This window comes from Eutrigla gurnardus, assembly GCF_963514095.1.
Source record: "Eutrigla gurnardus genome assembly, chromosome: 4".
Classification (NCBI taxonomy): domain Eukaryota; kingdom Metazoa; phylum Chordata; class Actinopteri; order Perciformes; family Triglidae; genus Eutrigla; species Eutrigla gurnardus.
Genome location: NC_139918.1, coordinates 13,700,627 through 13,725,950, shown reverse-complemented (window position 1 = coordinate 13,725,950; position 25,324 = coordinate 13,700,627). Strand labels below are relative to the sequence as shown.

Sequence of the window (25,324 nt, the reverse complement as noted above, 5' to 3'; positions counted from 1 at the left end):
TCGGTTGTTCCTTGACATTAACAGTGTTAACGGTCTTCTCCAGCCGGTGGTGGATTTGAGTTACAGACTCCCGTCATTTCAGACACTCACCCAGGGCTGCTCGAAGCTGTAGGTCCTCCTGCGGTCGTCGGGGTCGTCCGGGACGGTCTGGGCCTGCTGGAACTCCTGCCTCAGCCTCTGTATCCGGTCGTGGTTGCTAGGAGCTAGCCGGCTACTGCGGAGAGAGAGAAAGATTGATGAGCGAGTGTGACCAAGCGACCCGGTTCCATCTGTGTGGGCGGAAATGGCCTGCAGGACGAAGTTCTTTAACGTCCACCATACTTTGTCCATGAGTTGATCAAAAGCAAACCCAGGTATGAATGATAAGTAAGGGCAGAGCCGAGAGCGGGCCCACAGCAGAGCCAGCAGCGATCAAACTAATGTACCTCTGATGTATTATTCATCACAGTGAACACAGACTAGTGGTGAACGGTGAGCAGTACCACAACATACCCCCCTACTCCACTCCACTCCACTCCACTCCACTCCCGGCCTCATATCATTCAACTACTGCGCTGCTATTGTCTACTGCAGCCCTGCGGTGCCGACATCAAACAATGCAGCTGAACTCATGGTACACTGAACAATCTCACTCCGTCCATTCCGGTGATCAACAGAGACTGTGACCCGCTTTACAAGCTCGCATTAGAAGAGGATGGCATCCGGATTGTATCGGCATAGGATTTGACCTGAGGACATTTATCTCTGGTGTTACTATGCGTCTCCAGAGTCCACATTGAGATGAAACGGCTGAGTGGAAGCTAATGCAGGACGCTTTACAAACCATCCCATTGGTTGACTGACATTTTTGCTGTCGCCATCTTGTCGTACAACTGAATGCTGAAGATGATACTTTTTAGGCAACCAAAATGTTACAATCAACTTCCATTAACTGAAAACAAATTGTAAAAGAGTTAAAGTTGTAAATTAAACTAATTATATATATTTTTGTTCATCTCTTGTAGTTTATTGTCTTAGTTTTGAGGATGGAGCAGTATGGAGCCAATTTTGGAATTCTTGACATCAAATGTTTTCATTTTTGACCATATTCCAGCCTACTTTAACTTTTTTATATTTCAAGGAACAACCAACTGTTTTTTTTCACTCACAGAGAAGTTTCATCTTGTCCAAAAGCTCATTAATGGAGAGAAATATGGGACATACAGACAGGTTAGTGTTAACTATCTGCAGCCTCCCACAGAGGAAAGTAATTTCCCCTCTCAAACAGTGTGTGTGAATGGAAGTGACAGGCATTTGAATGAAGGACCAGCGGGGGAGCGTTGACTTTTCAACTTTCTAACGCCGCCAGGAAATTCCTGGAGACATTTCTTATCTCAGAAACTCAAAAAGGTCAAACCTGCAACTCTTTCCAGTCCCAAAGCGCCCTTTAGTTTGGTTTTGCAAACCTTTCTCTGCTTACATAGGAAAAGTTAAAGGTCGGCACACAGTTTCTGAATTGAATCTGTTGAAGATGAAAAATGCAGACGCAAAATGCATTTAAAAAAAAAAGATGGAAAAGACACAAAACCCATCCATCTTAGCTAGGTTCTGACAGTAACTGCAAAGTTTAAACATGACTACAACATCCGTTTACCTTTATGATGTCATAGTAGGATCCTTCTGGGCATAACGTTACTGCATTAAATGTCTAAATTAATTTCCTCACAAAACGACCAGATAGTGGGGTTTCTAATGCTATAACATAAAACACAGCAGCAGCACCAACTTAGCCAGCTATAAACTCCAGACATAAACACAGTGGGAAAAGCCAGAGCCAGCCAACCTTGTCAAAGACCAGGGACCCTTCATATGTGAGCCCACTAATCTCCATGATAAGTAACACAGCCGCTTGGCCTCTTTAGAACACAGCTGACCTGATGGGAGCTACATGTGTGACCTTCTGACTATGGGTTGAGGCCTCCAAGCCAGTTTCAACAGACCGGCTCGGATGTTATCGTAGGCAAACTGTAATTAGATGTTAAAAAAATCACAAAGATAATTTGCCACGGATCGACTAGGTTCACTGCATGAAGAAGCAAAGAGCAGTCTGGATTCGAGTCCAGTGTTTGTCAGGTGAAAGACGTTCTCTCTCCAGAGATGGGAGTCAAGCCTGTAATCAAAAGTATATCATCATTAAGGCAACCTGTAGACCCATCCTATATACTGGAATCCTGCCCGAGAGACTGAAGGGAAACTCAAATAAAGGGATCAAAGATATCCAATCTTGTAGTCTGACAAAACACGGGGAATCAATCAAAGAAAGAGCAATGCCGTAGTACAAGTGTAGCGCCAAAAAAAAAAACTCTCCTGAGACGGGGAAGAACTGCAGGCTGAGATTTAGTCTGAGATGAGGTTCATCCTCTGGACAGCCTCACTCAATATCTGGCACCGCTCTGTGCGGCTAAAAGGTCACTGTGTGGCTTTGTTGAGTGTCTCTGGGACTCAATAACAGGACCGCGGCTTGCTGACTGGGCTGCCAGCAAAGCTGCTTACGCCGAGATGCACCCGGCCTTTCACGGTCGGCGTGCCCCCCCTGTCTCGGTCATCACCCCGGGAAGGAGGAAGCTGTGAGGAGATGTAACGTCTGCATGGTACAGGAAACTCAGGCTTCACACTGCTACACTGTGTTGTAAGGAAGCATGGTGCAGAATAAGATGGAGGCAATCAAAGGACAATTTAAGATCATCAGAATTTGGGTATTTACTTTGAACCAGAATGAATGTTTGGGAATGGTCTTGTAACCTCCTCCAAATTAATTTACTAATCAGAAGAAAATTAACCTGATGAGAACAATGTTAATATTTCTGATCGGATTGATGGCCAAAAGTATGAATTCAGGACCTAAGATCTGCGATCAAGACATACCCTTTAAAACTGGCACGGAATGTGCTTTTGTGGGACTTAAGAAAGTCTGCCAGTCTTCGATCTCAGCACCACAAAGCCAATATATGGTAAAAAAGACGCATGGTAAAACACACAGATTTAAAAGAAACAAAGCTTTGAGAGGAAGATTGAAGCAATTAAAGAGAGCCAAGGAATTCTTGCTTCATCTGGCATCGAGGAGGAAGCGGTCCAAATTGGACCCGACTCCAAACTAATAGGATTTATCAGATATGCGCTGTCACTTCAAAACCCCGTGTGACATTGATGCTGCATCCAATCAAAGCATGCCGACGGACAGAGGGAAGGCCTCTATGGGGCAATGTACAGTAAGTGACGGGGGCAGCTGATGGACGGAGCCCTAATCCTGTGGATTATAAATGAATGGCCTCATTCACGCAGGCTGCTCTTCCCATGCCTACATGAGCATCCTCCAGACCGACCACCAACGGTACATGGCCATAAATTTAAGAAGCGTCCGCTCATTTAGAGGATTTGCTGACTTTCAGAGGATCAACGTGCCCTTGAAACAAATGCGGAGCTGAGGGTGCCGTAAAAAAAGAGAAACAGCTGGATTCGACCCCACTAGTCGCCAGCTGGCCCACGGAGACCATCTGAGAACGGCCGGCAGCAGCAGAGCGCCCGGGCCCACGCGGCCGAGAGATTCAAGTGATTCTCGTGTCTGTTTTGGAACGAGGGCCCTCGCGGCAAGTGGCTACAAGTAGGGTGACCTTGACGACACAAGAGCGGCATTGTTGGTTCACACTTCAAAGTCTCGGATGGAAGCATCCCCTCGGGCACACACACACACACACACACACTGTGGGAAGGACCATTAACGAAGCCTGCCAAGACATTTCCATCATTCTTCAATCTCATCAAAGTCTATTCCATCATTAAATTAAAGGGCAGCTTTTGCCCGAATGCAACATAGTCATAACATCGCACCTCACTCTTAGTAATACACTTATTGCATCCAGAGATGTCCTATCTATTTCAATAATAATAATTTAAATAAGCCCTCATTTCATAATAATCAACTTTTTAATTAAAAGCCACCATCTTAATTAAACATTTAATTAAAGCACGGGTAGTCATGGGATTCCCATTTCGGATGTGACTGTTGTACTGACTCGCTCGCCAGCCTGTTGAATAAACATTTGCTGATGTGCAGATTGAGAAGGAGGCGTGGTGAGTGGTGAGCGCGTGTGCCCCCTGAACGCCGCAGCTTTGGCGGTTAGTTCCTGTAATCTTATCAGATGGAGGGAACTAGGCCCGACATCCTCCAACAAAGAGAGAGCAGCTGGTGGAGCCTTCCTCCGCCGTGAAAAATGAACTGAGATGCCGGAGATGATAATCCAGGTTTATTGATCGAAGGGCTCACAGACAGCTAGGAGGGAGACTGATGCCCTTGCTAACCGGCGCTAGCGGCTAACGCTCCATCTGCGAGCCATTGTAGGCGAGAGTCCCCGTTAAGATCCGCCTGCCTCGACTGATCTGGAATAGATGTCGCTGCTACTCGTTAGTCACGGACAGAAAGATGTCGGCTCGGGACATTTTGTGTGGACATAAGACATCAATAGTGAAGATTGTTTGTTTCATAATAGACTATAGTTTAATATTTGTGACTATTGTTCTCTGTTCAAAGGAAGATCATTGATTTGTGGTGCAAACTTTAATTGCCAGCATTTTGTTTCATAAAGGATTGAGTACTGTTGGACTTTAGAAGTTAATTTGACCCAAATGTTTACATTTTTCATGAAAGTACACGACCATTAGCCAAAGAAACGCTCTCCCTGAAGAGCGAAAGCATAGTTTGTTTAATTTCTTTTGTTCCACTGAAGATGGAGTCTGTTTTATGTTTTAATATGCCGTATATGATGTTTTAACAGCTTTATCAATAAACTGTCAACTCCTCTGGTTGGATGATTATAAAAGGCTTGAGTTGGGTTGAAGGGATGGAGCCTTTTATGGGGCAGATTTTATTCATAGAGCTTTGGAGAGGAGACAAATATATACATATATATATATGTGTGTGTGTGTGTAATGAATTGTGCTCTGTCTTGACAAGTCTTGTTTCACCACTGCAGCTGCATAATTGGTGTCTAATAAGCCGATGTGGGCCAGGCACTTGACACAAAATAAAGAATAATAATTAGACAAAAAAGGAAGGTAAAAGCAGCTGATTTACATTAAACATCTCCGTCACTTTGATGATGCAGCATCATTTCCAAGAAGCGGGTTCATACACAGCACAGAGGTGAGTCTCTGAAAAAGAACAAGCATGTTCAGCTGATCTTTGGCGGACACATAAAAGGTTACAGAAGGGATTAGCTGGGACGCTTGACTACTCACAGCCTCATCGGTGTCTGATGATGCTGTGGAGAGATTAGCGGGGCCAAGAGGCCACTGTGTTTGTTGTGTCTGAGGCCATTTAGGCTCTTATTAACCCGATTGCTTTTACTCTGGATTACAGGCTTAACCCTGAAACACGGATGGAGCCAAATTGATCCGCAGAAACATGAGCAATTAGATGGCAATCAATACAATATCTCCACGCTTAGCAACTCATTAAGTCCCTGGCATTTGCCTCGTTGTGTCAATTGACTAAGTAACAAACACATGAGAGTTAGTATGCAAAGGGAGATCAACAGGCCGGGCAGAATTTCGCATTCTGTGTCAGTCCGTGTCGATGGGGAAGGTAAGAGGCTAATGAATCCAGCTAATGGCCTCCGTTCACGTTCAAGGCAATCTTAGTGGCTGAGTGTGTTTGTGCTGCTCAGGAGACAAATATGGAACTTTAGTTGAGTTGGTGAAATGCCACAGTTTGAGGAGCGTCATCAACAAGCACAGGAAAATGATGAGTCACTGGAAATGAACTTTCAGCTTGTTCCACAGCAGATGTAAAAGGTGAACACGCTGCCTTTTTTCATGGCTGAAAGACGTTAGGTTGACTGAAAAGCAACACAGCATTATTTTTGGCTTCCTTCTTCATCACTTTAAGAGTTTAAGCCCAAAGTCATCTGCATTTGTGAAACGCCGCTCATTGCCTTTATGCATTTTATCCCATAAGGGATTTGTATTGTTGTGGAATGAAACAATTCATTTCTTTTTTCTTAAGCCACTTTTCTAAAAAAAAAAAAAAAGATTAATTCCGTGCAGCGCGCGAAACCCTCGCAAGGATCCCGTCCTGCAGCTTACAGCAGCATTCATTCTGAGCCGCGGCAATCCCACAGGGTGTCAACACTTGTGCAAAGCAGACAGTAAACACTGGAATCCATCGACGGAACCGATTGAATTTAATTGGTTTTCAGTTTTATAGGGCATCTCTATTTTTCCAGGGGCAATGCTGGTCAGAATTGTCGGCGATGGTAATACCATATTTGACTGATATTAATGCATGCACACATAAACACACACTGAAAGCGAGATGGGTAACCGGTCTTCGATTTGGAGCTGCGGTGCCGCTGGAGGCAATAATGGTGCGGCACACAGCAATATGCCTCCTTTTAATTCACGGGACCATTTCATGCTCACACACATCAGCATATCGATGCCGGCCGGCTACAAGCAAATAAATTGGACTGCTTCCTTATATCTGTAATCCTAGCTTACTTTTGACGAAAGATGAGGAGCATGCTGTCCTACGCGGGCCTTTTAAGTTTCATTACTCAAATCCCCATCAGATTGCGTGTCGGAGCCACATTTGAATATCCGTCACATTAATACCTGCGGGGGAATTTCACATGTGGTTTAGCATACTCAGATCCCATCTACTCACAGATACGTCCAATACGTTTTTTTTTTCTGAGTCAGGATTATAGCGAGGGGCGGTTGTGTTGGATCTAATCTCACGGATGCCTTCGGTGGAAAAACTATGGGATCAGACGGGATGTAAAACAACAGTCTGCCACGCTTCTCTGTTATATGGGCAATTTAACATTCAGTCATAGTGACTCACCAATGTGTTTTGTCTATTCCACCGTCTTGATGCATGACCTGCTGCCACGGTAACGTGGTTAGCCATGGAGCCGGCTTTTAGTTTGAGGCGCTACGCCAGAAAAAGCAACTCGTTGCTCATTTTGTTCAAATATTTAAAATACGGTATGTTGCTGGTTTTCATGCTGTCGCAATAGTTGTAAATAAAGTAATGTTATTCTGTATGCTAGCGTGACTTTTAGGGATGCACGATATTGATTTTTTGAAGCCGATACCGATATCGATAACTTTCTGCTCCTCGGGACCGATACCGATAACCGATAATATTGTTATTCGTTTTTGAATGTATATTCAGATCAAATTCAGGTCAAAAACACTAATGACTAAGCTTAGGTAGATTTAGCATAGCTTTGCCTTTTACCAAACACCTAACCAGATGTATCACAGTGACATGATAATTATTACTATGAACAAAAGAAAGCCAAGAACAGTTTTGACTCTTCAATAAAATGACAATATTTATTTTTTTCAAATAAATATGTAAGTGAGTCAGTCAGTCAGTCAATGACAACTTTCCCTGAGCAGCATGGGATATGCACACACAAGTGCTGCTACATTAAACTGTTGGTCCTGATCCACACAGAAATGTAAACTACGGTAATAGGCAGAAATATCAGCAAAGCAACAGCCACTACTGCGGATGTGATCCCCTCCATTCAAGCGCTGACGCGACTGCTAAAACAAACGTTACCAACAGACCACGGAGTGAAAACATCAAAGGAAACCCCGTTAAAAGCAGTGGAAACGCGTTTTGGTGACATCGAGGAAAAGCCACTGTATTATCTCTCAACTATATTGGACCCGAGGTACAAGGACCGCTACTTCACCCGTGCATCAAAACGCTAAACTACGGGCTCGCTGCTTCTTTAGCGGCGCCGGCGTCTTCATACGCTTTTAACACACCGTCGTAGCGATGGTGATGTGCGAGGTGACTTTTAAGGTTGGATGTATTAAAGCTCGATGCCTTTTTCCCTCCTCTTGGAACTTCTGCATTGCATTTGTTACAAATGGCAAACGATTCAGTTTCCTCAGAAACTTTGAAGTAGTCCCACATTACAGACGCCATGCGTGTTTGTTTACTAGTCTTCCTCCTCCACTCGCTCGCAGCCTCTACGTCACAGCCAGGCATGAGAAGGGAGCGCTCGATTTGTGGATTAACTCCCTCCTCCGAAACCTGTGATACCACAGTAACCACATCACATGCTAAACGGGAGGCGCCTAGAAAAAAACTAACGTCCCTCATCCCAATCCACCCGCTGTTTTAACACAAACATCCTATCTTCGGATTATCGGAGGTATTAATAATTGTATCGGATTTATCGGGTTGACGTCATAATTCCTATTATCGGGCCGATAATTATCGGTCCGATAATTATCGTGCATCCCTAGTGACTTTGCCTGATGGTCAGAAGCGAGTGTCTGAAGTGACTTTGAAAATAGAGACTGCGATACGCATCACATCAGCAGACAACACTGGTTTCTATGAAATAAAGGTGGAGTAGGTCATTTGGACAAACGCATCACCAAACCGAGAAAGTCCCCTTCGTTAAGACCTCTGTTCCCCCAGAACGCCAAACAAGTGCTCGGGATCCGCAGAGGGCGCGTAATCAGGAAGTAAGCATTGACAGACAGGCGGGCCGTCTAATTATTTTCTCCGGCCCAACGTTCTTGATTGGATGAGGTTTTTACAGTTCTGCCACGGCCACAGATGACATTTTGTACCTTTTTTCATGGCAAAGCATTTAATGTATTCATTGCTATCAGCAAGTTACGAGGATTTCAAGTAATACAACAGAAAGTGTGTCTGAATAGAATGACCTACTCAACCTTTAACGCCAATGTTTTCCTTTGTGGCTTTGGGTCATTTTGGTCGATTTGGAAGCAATGGGAAGCTATGTTCATGCAGAAAGTCTGTAGGTTTACATGATGACAGTCATCCAACGCAGCTATTTGCTCTTCTTTGTGAGAATATTTTCTCGTATCTACAATATCCTTCTTCTCTATAACCCTTTTCCTGGTCTCACCCACCCAGTTTCAGTTCCTTCCTCACGTTGAAGTGCTAAATAAGTAAATGGACAACTTATTTTATCCGCGTTAACACTGGCTCCCGATCTAAGATGCCATCGCGGTTGCAGCGCTTTGATGTGATGCTGATAAAACAGTCTAATCTCCTCCATCACTGACAGATGATGATCCCCTCTGTGAAGGGAAGCGTGATGAAAGGCGAGCAGAAAGCAAGACCGCGACCGAACCTCGAGCGTCTATACAAACTCATCCACCATATACGCTCCACGCTGCTCTTTCAGCTTTCAGTTCACGTCCGTCTCTCCATTCATCTCACAAAAAGATACAAGCGTGCACGCACACACACTTGCTCTGTCTCTAACGCACCTCGCTTCATTGCTCTCTCCGCTTCACGCCGACACTGACTTGAGGGTTAACAGCAGACGGCATCCATCACTCCGCACCATTCAATCAGTCAATGGACGGATCTGTGCTGTCAGATAAGCCACTTATTGTAATATATCTGGGCTTCAAAATGACGTTATTATCCGACAAATCATAACTAATGCTTACAGGACACTGTTTTTTTTTTCACATCCCATCAACATGATTCAGCACAGTCAGTCACCTGGGGAAACTGTATCCAGGCAACACGGTTTGGATGTAGGTTCTCCTGAGTTAATGGCTTTATTTCAGCCTCTCGCCCTACTAATTATTCCGTTCTGTGTCAACATGGCCGTAAAGCAGCCTCTTCTAGCCCATTAACTTGTAGTGGCGCTTTAACAACTCTGTGGAGAAGCGGAAACTCGTCTCTACCTGCCTGCATCCACTAGAGTCGTGTTTTCCTACGGGTTGAGCAAATTGCTGCTGGTGTTTGAGCACCCGAAGTGTGAGATGAAAGCGTGAGGGGAAGAGGAGAGGATTTTAAAAACCAGCAGGGTGAGTGCGCCGTCTTATCAGCAGTGGATTAGGGAGGCATTATAGAATCCAACTTTTCTTCTTCTTCTCTTTTTTCACATTTTTATAGGGGCTCAGCTAAACTAAACATTGATAACGAGGCCTGGCTTTTTCATGCTCATGAATAAAGTTCAGTCTGAATGAGAAAGTACATTTGGACAAGTTCTTAGGCTCTTGTCTTTTCGTGCTGGCTGAGCATCAGAGCTCCCCATCAGGATTCTTGACTTTTGTCAAGATGTATGGGACCCAAGTGGCCACTTCGTGCACATCATAAGGGTCCTTTAAATATATTAAGTACATATAAATCACCTAGTATGACTGAATTATGCCAGTTGTTCGATGTCAACTGAAGAATCATGGAGGAGCTGCTGATCAATCTGACTAGTCTAGACATGTATATCACAATTAGGTGACTATTGTTGGCTCAAGATTGGTATCTTTTATTGAAGTTGCTTGAATATCCGGGAGAAAATAAAACCATCACTCATCAACCTAAATGCATCTTTCACTGGAGCAGAAATGGAATAATAAATTACCTGTCCACCATCAAAGGTGCCTCCACACTGGTGGTTGGAAACGGAGGGTATCATGTCTGAGTGTTATGCCCTCCAGCTCAATCTCAATACTGGCAATATATATTTTTAAATATGGCACTTAATTTGAAAAGAACCCGAGGGCAGTTGGATCCGGTCAGATCTAGGAACATTTTTATGTAAAGCCGTTAATCCAAACTAATCCACATCAGCAACAGACATGCCTTATAGACATCCCATAAGATGGAACCAAGAGTGTGAAGACCTATACTACAACAATAATGCTATGCTAGTACTATACTCCAACAATACTATACTCCAACAATAGGACTATACTGTAACAATAGTACTTTACTTTATCAATCGTACTATTCTCAACATAAAAACCATGTAACTGAAAAAAGTAGTGCCCTAACTTGCCGTAGGGGGCTTTTCTGCAGGAACATTTTCAGCAGGGTGCTCTGGCAAAAAATACCAATGGTATGGAGCAGAAAAACGTGAAGAACTCAGCTACGCAAACGCAACGAATAGCAAAACGCTTGACTGACATTTAAAGAATTCCAAAAAGCCGCCCAGGCTTCTATAACAGAGACAACTGGACCTTTCAGATTGGGAGAGTACAGGGAAAATAACTAAAATGACTAAAAATGATGGTAGACAATGGATGGATGGACTAAAAATGATGCTATTGGATGCAGGAAATGATTGAAGCCGGAAAGACTCAAAAAACAGATTTATCTTTGTATGTATTAAAGAGTGAATGACACAAAGCAGCCGGCATCAGCTCGCTGTCACGATGATCTGTACATTAGGGAGCGGACATCATTCACAGCAACCACAGAGAGGACCGGTCTTCTCCATGACAGAAGAATGGATGACCCTTTCCAGGCAGAGAGAAGGAAATGAGGGACGAGACGGAGAAAAGGAAGAGGGAGATAGCATTCGCTTGGTCCGCGGCCGGGATGATTGAAACTGAAATAAGTCGAGCGAGGCTGAATTAGAATTCTAATGCCAGTTTTGGTGAGAAAGGTATCGACCGGTGCGTATCTCCAGCACTGGCTGATCATTTTGGTGGTCTGGGGAGGAAAGAGAGCAGGGAGAGATGAAGGGGAGTGGGGAGAGGTGACATTGACGGAGAAAAAGGAAATCGAATTGGAGCAGTCTAATTTCTGGGGAAGGCATCAGGGTCCGGCTTATATGGCTCTCTCGTTCTCTCTGTTACGGCGACTGGAGAGGGTGACGGATGGACGTCTCACTTGTAATGGTTCCAATTTTCAGATAGCCGTATAACGCTGGCCGACGGGAGCATCGGCAGCATCTGATAAATCATAATCTAAGTCAAATTAGGGTCCATTATCATCAGGAAGCAGGGGGCCTTTCCCCCCTCTCTGTTTGGGTGCTGCATCGGAGGAAAATGAGACTCGAGGCATCTTGTGACAGCAGGCCATTTTGCGAGAGAAAGAGCGAGTATCTGATGTACGATTGCCATGGTAATGCGTGTGCTAGATGCCAGGGAGGCTACTCAGACAGAGGCCGGCATTATGGCGAATCCGTGATCACAACATGAGCTTATTCTCAGGTGCACTTAAACCATCAATACCACAACCACACTGTTATTCAGACAGTATTTAAGGTGTGGCAGTCGAGTTTGCCGATTTTAAAGAGGAGATATTTACAGGAGTAGGTTTCAAGCTGGTACTTAAGCTGTGTACTTGTTACACATGTTTGTTTTAGTTCTGAGAAAGTAAAAAAATCACATGACTATATTGTATCTCATGCCTACTTTTATACATTTTTCTTACCGAATCGTCCCGTGTACAACAGCCGAAAACAGCCCAAAATGTGTTTTCCCAAAACAATTCCTCCAGGGAAATGGAGAAAAAGTGCCGCACTGGTTCAGCGAGCATTCATTAAAAGCCGGGACCGGCGTCATGAAATATTCAACGTACAGTAGCTTTCAGAGACGGGGACGTGTTTTCCAGGCCACAGAGAACAAACGTGGATTCGTGCAGAAATCTAAATAAAACCACAAAATCACAACGCCTGCTTTTTAAGCACCTGAAGCAAAATAAAAAATAGTTACTTTCCTAAAAATAAGACACACAAATACCTTGGATTCATTTTTTTGCTCTATCATTTTTTAAAAGCAACGCAGAGCCTTCTGTTTGTCGGCAGAGACCTTGAGCTTTTAACACACTGCAATAAATGTTAGAGATGCAACGGCACTCAGCCTGCAAACAGCATCCGTGGTAAAAGGTTCCAAGCGAGACATAAAAAAATGATCCGCTCCGTTTTTTTGAGAAACAGATAAATGAATATGAAAGCTTATCAGACACTACAATGGTGCAAACTTGTTTATCACACTATGAGACAGGATTTTAAAACTCTGGAAAGATATCAAGTGTCAATTTCACTGTTCTGTAGGGCACTTTGCATTTTTTTTTTCTTATTTTATTTTCCTAACCAGGGCTTTCAGTGTTAGCAGCATCACTGTGTCAACAGAGTGGGCTTATTCAAATAGATAAGGGCTTTCACACAGTGCGTTTGTCTGTCGGCGTGTGACCTTAGACATTATTTCTGGTCTGAAATGTTGTTCCAAAACAGAGCGCAATTAACCACGATGAGATCGACAATGATAAGGGTTCACATGGGTTGTAATGAACGGTCCTCGGGCATCCTAACCGCCCCTCACACACGGAGATATGGAGATAACACACACTTCTCAGGGGACGAGCCCCGGATGGACAAATATTCTCACTCAAAGCTCACGGAGCCAAACATGGAAACCTGGAAAATCTTCAATGTCCCATTATAAAAAGTGAGGTTTCTTTGGTAAAGCATGTTTAAGTGCTGTATAAATAATGTGAATGTATCCAGAAGCTCAAATACACACAGCCAGCCCGTATTCATAAACTGTGCCTTCAAATGAACGGTGAGGATTTCTGCACGGTTGTGTTATCTATACAACATAAAAGACCATTTCACAGTTTTAAAGGTAAACTGACAGAAACACGGAACCAAATCTGTTGGCCGGCGAAATAATTCTGTTGGAAGGAAGGAGAAAAAGGAACATTCAGACCGTCACACCCAGAAAATTGAGTTCTCAACATTAAAGCATGTAAACATCTTCACGTAGGAACCAAAACTACAAGTATGACCCAGGAAATCACCATATGTCTCCTCCAAAGTTGGACCAGGGCTACAGGTTTCTTTATTCAAGATTACCTTTAATATTGGAGCTTGAATGTCAACAGACCAGTTAATCGTCTTATGTAGAAACCCGAGGGCCATCGACAAGACGTAGAACACACTGTGGATGTGAGCAGTCGTTTTACTGGGATTTAAATCCAATCCTTCATTTTTGATTGGACCGTAGGCAGGTTTAGTATGTAGACACACACACACACACACACACACACACACACACACACACACACAAACACACACACACACACACACACACACACACACACACACACACACACACACACACACACACACACACACACACACACACACACACACACACACACACACACACACACGTTCGATTGCTGGACGGATGCCACGATATTGGTTGAAATCGGATGGTACTAACTTATGTAAGCACATTTCCTTCTACAGTAAGAATGAATGGATTGTTTATGTGATCTTATAGGGATAAAAAGACACTTTTCCATTTCATCTGGACAACACAACGCTGTTGTCATTGGACTCTACATATTGGGGTTTGGCTCAACCACAAGGATTATTTATCTCTCAGAAATATTTACAGAACTAATAGCCCTCTCTCACTCCAAACATTAACTTCTGGTTAACCTCTGCGGGCCGAACACATGTTCAGGTTGTTTGACTTCACATCTGCTCGCTGAAATCTCAGGGGTCCCCCCATGATCTTAGAGGAAATCCTGGGTACCCTCCTCCCTGTCCTCCGCCGACAGATCCCAGGGAACCAGCTGCAGCTGAGAACGCCACCAGGCACCGCAGACTCCCATAAAGACTTTCCTGCTTCTCCTCCAGACAAACGTTTCAAAGGAGGCCAACCATGAAACACCCATAGCATCAGCAGGGTACAGACGCTTCCTCTTTCTTGGCCCCCCCCCACCCTCTCTTCAGCTCAACCCCTCCTCCGCCTCTTCCTGTCTTTCAACTCCATGCTGCCTGAACTCGCAATTGTGCTGACCACCAGGACTGTTCACAGGTGGAAACTGTGGGATTCGGTGAGTCAGGGGGAAATTAGTTCTGGAAGTAAACTAGAGAAGGGAAGGCAAAGTGGAATAGCTTACAATTTGTCACCATTTGTCTTCTGGGAGTGTGTATGTAGCTGGGATGCTGAGGTAGACTGCAGTAAAAATAACCTGCAACGTGTTTTCACCAAATGCCGGCAATAATTCTGCTGCTCTGGGTGTCGTGTTTTTTGCTTTTGTTTTTGTGAAATCACTTAAGAATTTCAAATTAAAATCAAACAAAAACATGTCGTTTCAAGGGTATTTAACTGCTGCAGAACCAGAAAAATGATATTGGAAATCATTCTGTAACAACTATTCGTGGCATAAACACACAATATGAGGTAGCCGGAGAATTCTGCTTTCAATGGAGGTGATATTTATTTTAGCTAGGAAAAGTTTATTTAATATATTCCAGGTATTAGAACACCTCATCCCAAACTTACATTTACATTTACATTTAGGTCATTTAGCAGACGCTTTTGTCCAAAGCGACTTACAATAAGTACATTTGTCAAAAGAAGGAAACAAAGAAACCACGACGTATCATTGCCGATGCAGTAAGAGCTAAAAATAGAACAAGTGCTAGGTCCTCATCTGAGTAAAGTAGTACTTCAAGAGTAACAGTGCTACGATCCGAGTTTTTTTTTTTTTTTTTTTTTTTTTTTTTTTTGCGGGGGGGGGGGGGGGGGGGGGGTCGAGGGAGGGTGTTAGTGGGTCATGCTATGTAGAGTCGAGGTGAAGTCTGAACAGGTGAGTCTTGAGCCTTTTTCGGAAGATGGCAAATGACTCTGCTGTCCTGACATTGGTCGGGAGTTCGTTCCACCACTGAGGCACCAGAACAGAGAAGAGTCTGGACTTTGCTGAGCGACATTTGTTTGATTTCAGCGATGGTGGTACCAGCCGGCCAGCTGAAGTAGAGGAGCGGAGTGCTCGCTTCGGGGCATGAGGTTTGACCAGTGTTTGAAGGTAGGCAGGTGCCGTTCCATTGATGGCCCTGAAGGCCAGTGTCATCGTCTTGAATTGGATGCGTGCTGCAACAGGGAGCCAGTGGAGGTCACGGAGGAGGGGGGTCACGTGGGAGAATTTGGGTAGATTGAAGATAAGGCGTGCTGCAGCGTTCTGGATACGCTGCAATGGTTTAATCGCATAGGCCGGGAGTCCGGCCAGGAGAGAGTTGCAGTAGTCAAGGCGGGAGATGACCAGTGCTTGGACCAAGAGCTGCGTTGCATCCTTTGTGAGGAAGGTCCGAATCCTGCGGATATTGTAGAGGGCAAATCTGCAGGATCGGGCCACAGCAGTGATGTTGGGGGTGCAGGATAGTTGGTCATCGAGGATTACACCCAGGTTCCTCGCAGTTGAGGAAGGAAATACTGTGATGCCCTCAACAGTGACCGACAGGTCCATGTGAGGGCAGTCTTTCCCTGGGATGAAGAGGAGTTCGGTTTTATTCAGGTTAAGCTTGAGGTGATGTGCAGTTGTCCAGACAGAGATGTCAGCCAGACAGTCCGAGATGCGAGTTGCAATGTGAGCGTCAGAGGACGGGGGAAAAGAGAGGAACAGCTGGGTGTCATCAGCGTAGCAATGGTAGGAGAATCCATGCGATGTGATAACAGAACCTAGTGATCTGGTGTATAGTGAGAACAGAAGCGGTCCTAATACTGAGCCTTGAGGGACACCCGTGTCCAGAGGGCAGGGTTTGGACATAGAGCCATTCCATGTGACCTGAAAGGTGCGGTTTGTCAGGTATGATGTAAACCAGGTGAGAGCAGAGTCGGTTATGCCAAGTTCAGTCAGAGTGGAGAGGAGAATTTGGTGGTTGACTGTGTCAAATGCAGCAGATAGGTCAAGGAGAATGAGAACGGAGGAGTTGGATGATGTTTTGGCGTCTCGCAGGGACTCGGTCACAGTGAGGAGGGCCGTCTCAGTGGAGTGGGCAGTCCTGAATCCTGATTGGTTAGGGTCTAGGAGGTTCTTCCGCAAGAGATAGGATGACAGTTGGTTGTAGGCAGCACGTTCCAAGGTTTTAGAGAGGAATGAAAGAAGAGATACAGGTCTGTAGCTTTGGATGTCAGTAGCGTCAAGGGTGGGTTTTTTCAGGAGAGGCTTCACGATAGCGGTCTTAAAATCCGCTGGAATGACACCTGAGGTGAGGGAGGAGTTGATCAGGGTGGTGAGGAATGGCAAGATGTCGTGTGAGATGTCCTGGAGAAGAGAGGAGGGAATCGGGTCAAGGGAGCAGGTGGTGGCACGGTTAGATGTAACAAGTGCGTGAACGTCTTCAGAGGTGAGGGGGCTAAAGCTGGTAAGACCATCCGAGTTGAGAGTTGGGGGAGATGTCTTCTGGGAGGGAATAGGCGTGAATGATGAGCTGATGTCATTTACTTTCTTGGTAAAGTAAGTTGCAAAGTCATCGGCAGTAAGGAAGGAAGGGGGCGGAGGGGTAGGAGGGGTGAGGAGGGAAGAGAACATGGAGAAGAGTTTCCTGGGGTTGGAGGCAGAAGAGTTGATCTTTGCCAGGTAGAAGGCAGATTTAGCCGCCGAAACAGTTGAGGTGAAGTCAGAGAGGAGGAGGTGGTAGTGAGCAAGGTCCTCGTGCTGTCCCGATTTCTTCCATTTTCTCTCTGACGCTCGCAACAATGACTTCAGGAATGTTACTAGAGCTGCAATAATGAGTCGATTTAGTCAGTCAAAAGAAAATTAATTGGCAACTATTTTGTAGGTTAACTAAATGTTTTTGTAATTTTTAAAGCAATTAAAGCCAAACATTCAGTAGTTCCAGCTTCTCAAACGTGAACATTAAGAGGAAGAAAAGCAACAAATGTTGTTGCTTTTCTTCATCATTTTTGACAGGAAACTAAATATTTGTTTACAAGACTAGAATAAAACAAGTAAGGCTCTCTTTGAGCTGTGGCATATTATTTTGACAGTAATTATTTTTTCCACAATTCATAGACAAAACAGTTGATCGAAAAAAAAAAGTAATAGGGATGATACCCTTTCCTCTGTCATACCCACTCCAGGCCTGCTCACCTCATTTGAAATACAGCGACACAGACACCATTTCACACTACCTGCTAAATCTAGTCTGTATGACGGATCAATAAAAGGCCACGGCCCATTCTATTGTGGACAGGTGATACTGTGGATCCCCTTGGAGCGGCTGACTGGAGGACCCCCCCCCCCCCCGACCCCCACTCCCACCCCGGCGACTGTCTGCTCCCCGGCAGACGAAGCTCCCAGACTCCTGTCAAAACATCTCCTAACTAGGTAGCAGCAGCTACAGCCGTCCCCTGAATGCACCGCGGCTGTGTGGAGGTCTGTGTGTGTGTGTGTGTGTGTGTCTGGACTCTAGCAGAACACAAACAGTCTGTTGGATGGGTTGACAAGGTGACTAGACTGAGGTTGTCTGTATATATATATATGTGCATATGAATGTGATGTCTCTGCTCTTTATTGTTTCCTACATAGCTCTGTAGGTTCTTCCTATGACATTTATTTATAGACAGCTAGAGAGTTGACTGTTGATCCCTGGGGGGAATTTAAAATATAATTGAATCTAGTGCTTAAATGATTATGTATTGATGTTTGTTCATATTCTGATTGGATTTCTGACTTTCTATTTTCTATATTTTGGACCGTTAGTCAACCACCTGATGAAAAATGTTGTTAAGACTTTTTCAAAGTATCAACAAATGAAAAGCCAAAGCAGCCTCCAGTGGAGTTTTGGAGCTGCATGTTCCAATTATTATGGAACAATGAAAACCATGCTAATCTAAGAGTAGCCATTAAAAATGGACATTCTAAAAAAAGCAGCCTTTTTAATAAATTCTTTGAAGCCCCACAAACACTCTGCTCTACCTGACGCAACAGACAGACACACCTGCACCCGCATGGAAAGGCAGACAAGTGCAGCCCGTCAAAGAGCCCCCATGGAAGACTCAAAGGGTGTCACACAGTTTTTGGCAAATACCCGTCACGCAGCTCTCCACGGTTCAAATCCCCCCGGGGGTCTGGTTGCTGTCCAGGGAACGCTGTCAAGTCTTTTTGAAAGCATGGAGGGGAAGAGGTGAGGTTCAGGGTGGCAGATAAAGGGGGGAGAAGAAAGACAGGAAGGGAAGGATGATGATGGTGGAGGCAGAGGGAAGGGGAAGTAAGGAGGTGTGTTTGGGGGAGTCAAAGGGGGACGTGATCAGAGGTGTGACAGGAGTGAAAACAAACGGAAAGACAGAGCTGTTGTACATATACTTGTTTTATATGATCTGTTCAATCTACGCAGCAGCTTGAAAGATCTTAAGAGTTAATATAATATTATATATTTGCATTTCTGATTTTCTGGTAACCTTATGGATAATGAGGATTAAGAGAGAAGGATTGGTTGACGTGTCTTGGTTTTTTCCAGGATGTTCTTCATATGTGCATTGCAACTTATTTGGGGATAACTGCTGTTCATTTTCATCATGTGATCTCCCGGGTGTTTAAGTGATTTATGCAATATAAGAATGGAGTCACGTGACTTTTCGACGAGATCATCCAAGATGCACTTTGCGTCAAAAGTTTGAGCGGGGGCCTGGAAGAAGGTTTTTGAATTATTCAGATGATGGACATCGCCTTTCTGGATGAAAAGAGCTGCAGAGATAGGGTGTCTTTCTGATTTCTGAATACATAATTCTGATCATTTTTCATTTAAAGCAGGAGCTGGAGGGAGGTTATGGAAGATAGTGGCAAGTCAGGGGCTGGATGAAAGGCGGACTGGAGTATAGGAGCGAAATATTTATAGATTAGGGCGGACATTTAGGAGGAGGGGAGCGATAAGACTGAATGAAAGCACAAAAGGCTGAGGAAGGGTCGAGAGAGGGCCCTCAGAAAAGCCTTCAAAGAGATCAGAGTGGATGGAGGATGCTGTGGGGGAGATGTACGAGGGAGGGGGCAGACTGTTGCCGTGTCCACACTGAGCCGCCTCAATTTAAAAAGCTTTTTCTTACCACTGAAAACATGTTTAGCCAGCTTAGTGCGGGAGCAGTCTATGTCATGGTGCTGTGGAGGAGACCGAGCCTCCGGGCGCTGAAGGAAATGAATGAGGGAGAAGACAGGCCAGGGTGCAGGCTACGTTCTGGCATCAAGTGAATTGATCCCTTGAGGTCCAGCAGCCAGCTGCTGACACAGGCTGGTTTTATAGCGAGCCATGGGGCCATAAATAAGGCATTATGGGTAAGGGGGGGAGATGTGCCGGGCTTAAGTGTGCCACTTTAAAAGGCCTTTTCACCATTAGTTGTGTGTCCTAGCTGTTTGAAGTGATAGACCGATGTGTGCCGCGGCAGTTGTGTGAGGCGACGCTTAATTCCAAGCGGCCGGGTGAGACACCAGCGAGGAGCCCTGAGGGATCCGCCCGTCCCCTGATCATGATTCCTCTCCGCCCTGTCTGTTGTGCTGTTAATCACATTGGGAGGGCTGCTGTATAATGGCGGCCATCTCATCATGGAACAAAGCTCCTCAATCACTGGCAATATATCTCACATTGTATCATGGAGGCGTGGGATGGGGGGAGATTGGTTGTGCATATTGGACATTTTATCCTTCATTTATTAGTCTCCGACATTTTCATATCTGCCGCAGTTCCACGAATTAGACTTGAAATGTAATTCTCGTTTCCTTCTCTCCTGCCTGACGGGACAGAACCTCTCTGTTGGGAGCGATCTGGCATCCTTACCATCACGGTAACATCTGATGTCACACGCTTTATGTGTACATTTATACTACTGGAACGTACACCATAGTACATCTGATTTAATGTAGCAGTATAAGACATATATATGTAAAAGGGCTGGGTAGTATATCAATATTTATTATAGTCTTAGATGTTGGATATCATAACATATAATTGTTGGCTTTTCTTGGTTTTAAAGGCTGAATTACAGCAAAGTGATGTAATTTTCCCATCTTAACATTATTTGCCTTTACCCAAGCTACACTGGGTCATGGAAGTGCCTTGCTCAAAGGCAGCTTGCTGAGTTTGAGTGGTTGAACAGAAAACAGAAACAGAAAAACAATAAAACTGAAGAACAAAAACCATTCAGTTTTTTTCTGCTCACTGTTTAAACGTACAGACAAACTATATAGCCGTTTCATAGGGAAATCCAATCAAATACTGTGTGGTATTTGTCATTTCCATGAAGCCTAGAATGCTAATCCGACTCTGGATCAAAGCAGCATTTGCAAACCCGTGGTTTGTGTTGGCCCTCCGAGGGTCAGATGGGTGGAGTCGGCTACACAGGACAATGCAGCGACTGTCAATTATTACAAAGTATCATGTATCGTATAGGAGTGAGTGTAGTATTCTGTTCTTTGATGTCACTGATTTATTTATCTGCATTGCCTTGAAGTGCTTCACTCCACCCTCCTGCTGCTCCTCCAGAGACACAAACCACTTGGAATGATTTGAAAATCACACCGTTTGATCCACATCTGGTTGGCAGGAAGCGCACGCGTGTACACTACAGAATAAGCCATCTATTAACATACACATACCACTTGTCATACCTTCTTCTGTGAGTGTGCGATCGCTGGGTTTTCCAAGTCCACGGAGCGTGAAAATCCACAGAATTTGACAGGATACAAGGGTTAGTTAATCCCAACATGTGTTCTTTAAAAGCCAGACTGACACAAACGCCCCCCCCTCAAAATAACTCCAGGAACATGACGCGGATAATAGAATTCATGTCTGTGGATTAGTGTTAGTGATGGAGCATTCACAGCCAAATCTACTGTTTTTGGAGGGATTAACACGCAAAATCTGGATGTAAAGCATATGGCATTAAATGTTAATATACGGAAATACCTGCTAAAAATGCATAAGCTTCTTTCGGTTGAGGATTACTTGTCACTTAATGATACTGTGAAAACTGTAAGTAAGAGACCTATAATTGAACGTGCCAGTGAGCCAGAGAGGAGAGGGTCTCAGTAGGTAACACATTGAGGTTTCAAATATGGAAATTCACTGCAGGAGGTTATTTTCAGCGTGTTAGCGTTTCAGTCTTTCCTTCATTTAGGAGACACCGACAATAAAGCTTTCACGTTTTTGGTGCTTTCAGGGAGAAATCTGAAGAATTGTTCTTCAGCAAAACAAATCACTCACAAAAAAAATACTTTTTAAAACTATGAAATGTTGACGTTCAGGTTCACAAACAAGTCTAGACAAGTAAGGTACGAGTGCAAACCTCAATTTCTAGACCAGCAACATCATTAAAACCTGCAATCTAGACTGTAAAAAAAAAAACACATAGCCACAGTTGTGTGACAATGACAAACTACTCCTGTGGCTGAAGACTGATTACAGAGGACAGAACGTAACCCTGGAAACTCTTGATTTCCTCAAACGGCACAAACGTTGAGTCAAACGGTGAGGAAAAGAGCAATCGAGAGGGAGAGAGAGCGAGAGGGAGAGAGCGATGGTTTCTGTTCGCGTGGTTGTCATCATTGCTTCCTGAATACGGCGAACGGAAATCAGATCCACAGAGAGGGGAAGGTCAGGGCAGCCCTCCCCAACCTCGGGGCCCTGAGAGTGGGATTCGCTGCCACTGGAGCCCCTCGTGGGACGGATCCTTTACCCCACATTCATATGGATGTAGGAGAGATATACGCAGACCCCCCCCCCCCCATCTCAATTCTGTTAGATGCATAGTATACTGATTAACAGTTTAAATGAACAAAAAATCATCAATTCAAGCGTCTCAAATATATATTTTTAGGCTTTAGACAAAATGAGTGTGTAGATGAATTATTAGGCTCTGAAATAGTGATGGTCGTTTTTCCAATAATTCTGGCAGAATAATCCATGTTTGAGATAACGATTAGTTGCAGCCTCCTTTGTGTCCTGCTGACATTAAACTGTCCCACCTCGCCACAATGTATCCGGATAAAGAGCACAGACGGATGAAACCTCACGGCATGATCGAAGAGACACACTTGACAAAGCGGAGAAAAATCCCGTCTTGAAGCAGTGACCTCCCGTCATCAGGGCACGTCCACGGACAGCTGCACGCCGACACTGAGCGATGGACAGCACATAGCGAAATCGCCAATCAATGCAGATCTACATTTAAAAAAGCAAATACGCCGTCGATAACGCATCGGACGTGTTACCTAACCGCGTCATAATCTCGCCCAGTCGCGGCAGGTTGCTGATCTATGTCGTCGAATGAAACATGAAATGTAAAAAATCAGAAAAACATGTCTAACTGCAGATGAAGGTGTCCTGGCTGTGATTGGTCCGATAGATTGGCTGGTAAGAGGAGTGAGTAAGAGAGTGAGTGCGCCGCTGTGTTGCCGTGACATAAATCAAGTGTTAAAAGGACATTCACAGGGACTCCAGTGCATATTGATTAGTCATTATTTGCACTAACCAGCCTAAGGGAAGAGGGGGAGGGGATCCTGGTCGATAGGTCTCGTACAGGTCTGGCTGGTCCACTACACCACCACTCTTTCATATTCCACTAAGGCACTAGAAAATAAAATAATGACGAGTAGAGCAGCGCTTCCTAACCTCTTTGCCTCGTGAGCCCTTCAGATGAAGCGCTGACCTCGTCACAGGTTGCATATGTCGACAGGCTTCCAGCACTTTAACCGTTAAGTGATTTTTCCTTCTCGGATTCTTCATTTGAACCATTTTAAAAAAGGCCCGACAGGGAGAAAAGTTTCTGAAAAGTAGAAACTTGACTTTTCTCTCACGTTAATCATCCAGCAGAGTCGAGAGGGAGGATTGATGGAAAGAATGGGAAAACCCCATGAAGGAAAACAGGCAGAAAAGGAAAATATATTAAGAAGAAAAAAAATGACATTGCTCATCCACAGAGACTGGAAAAGTCCCCCCCCGTCGCTGAAGAGCTAGAAAGCTGTCAGCACTTCATCGCTGCTTCCTTCTCCTCCGCTAAACTATCACTCTCTTCCTCCCTTAGTGTCTCTGGAGGCTGTTTGGAATACAAAAAAAGAAAAGAAAACAAAGACACAGGCTCTCTTCCACCCTCCTCTTCCTCCCCTGTCGCCCCCGAGAACTACGAGCTGGCAGTTTTGACACTGGTGGTCGGTCGGGGGCCGAGGACCACCGCGCGCCACGTCTGGTTCTTGTCAAGGCTCCTGAAGTGGACAGGATATGGAATAGGATACGTGGAGGACGAGGGGCGGTGGCGGCCCGACGTCTTGAAAACATCAGGTAATGAGGGCTAATTGAGATCCCTTTAATCTAGAATGTTTCCTCCGTTCGTGTGCTTTCAGGTGATTTAAGAGGCCAATTAGCCATCAAAGGGATCACGCTGTCATCGAGTCATTAAAGTGGACAGGAGAAAATAATGTAACTGGATTCTTGTTTACAGCAGGACGAAGAGGAATGAATGACTCAAAGGGATACGTTCTGGACTTCTTTCCTCTCTTTTTGTGTCTAAATACCAAAAACAAACAAATAATCCACAAGAATGAAGTGGAAAGAACCACTGATTGGGTTCCAGTTGCAGGTTCTGGTTTGTGTAACAACCTGCCATCTAATCGTTCATGCATATATTAATATTTGATGACCATCGGATTCACAGTTCTGAATCAGGATCTGCAGTATTTTAGTCGCTTGTGAAATATAAGATATGCAACAAAAATCAAGTAATTCAAATAAATCAATGCATATTTAATGTGTTCATATCCAATGCTGTGATTTAATTTTCACTTGTGGCTACAAGTAGTGATACCCAGTCGTGTCCGTGCTCCGTCAGCATTTCAGGACTAAACAACCTGTAAACTTGATTTTCTGGAGACACAAACGCAATACGAGCACAGAGACTCCAGAGTTCAAACTTTCAGCAGCTTCCGCGCCTCATCATCTCAACTCCACGACAAAAACACACTCAACTATTAATACGCTTCCTCACAATGGCACATTTGCATACGCAAACGAGGGCCAAAAAGGAGTGATTAGGTTTTGTTCCGTCGGTTATTGCGGCGGTGAATCTCCGCCCAGCAGCTGTTGGCCTCATTCACTGCGCCGCTAAGTCATTTCAGCGCCGCCACAAAAGGCCGATAGATCGCAGATATCGCCATTGAAATGCAGAGCGTTGAAATAAAAAGATCCAAACACACAGATACACACATTCGCCACGATCCTCCGAACGGAGTCTAAAAAGAGCTTGGAGAGTCTTCACGGGGAACCTAATTAGTTTAATGAGTTTTTCTTTTATTCCTCTACCACAGTTAAATCATTACATTTAATTAAATAAAGAAAACAACTTCTGGAGCGGTGTGAGAGTGGAGGAGGGCGGCGGATAATTACACTGAAGACGCTGAAACGGGGGGTCTCTTAATCCCATATGCAGTTACACTTAAAGCATGGGGGGGGGCTCAATGGAGAACACAAGACAAAAAAAAAAAAAAAAAAAAAAACTTGATTTATCTCGTTGGCAACCAGTCATCTTATTCTGCAGACAATCCTGCAAAATTACACTGCAGATGCATTAAATGCTGTAAAGAGCACCACTGGGAATTCTGGGTAATTCTGCCTTGTCAGTTACTTAGTCCTGATCTGAAATTTCCTCAATTAAACCGTGATGTCGCTGATTTTTGACTGTACTTCATACATCTTTAGACAAGATAGAAAGACTTTTCCCCCCGCTGGTGCTCTTGACCCAACCGAAGCCTCTTCCCTCTCTT

General features: G+C 44.5%; 1 protein-coding gene across 11 annotated transcripts in view; it reads right to left on the bottom strand.

The window, feature by feature from the left end:
• pard3ab (par-3 family cell polarity regulator alpha, b) overlaps positions 1–25,324 on the bottom strand; it is a 231,816-nt gene that overhangs the window by 14,077 nt on the left and 192,415 nt on the right. For 9 of the 11 annotated variants that reach the window (XM_084007806.1, XM_084007814.1, XM_084007811.1 and 6 more), the window contains one exon: positions 91–214. In XM_084007806.1, coding sequence (XP_083863932.1) covers positions 91–214 — 124 coding nt within the window. Of the gene's footprint in view, positions 1–70; positions 215–21,178; positions 21,202–25,324 lie in introns of those variants that run through there. The other 2 variants (XR_014597038.1, XM_084007815.1) reach the window with 2 other exon arrangements.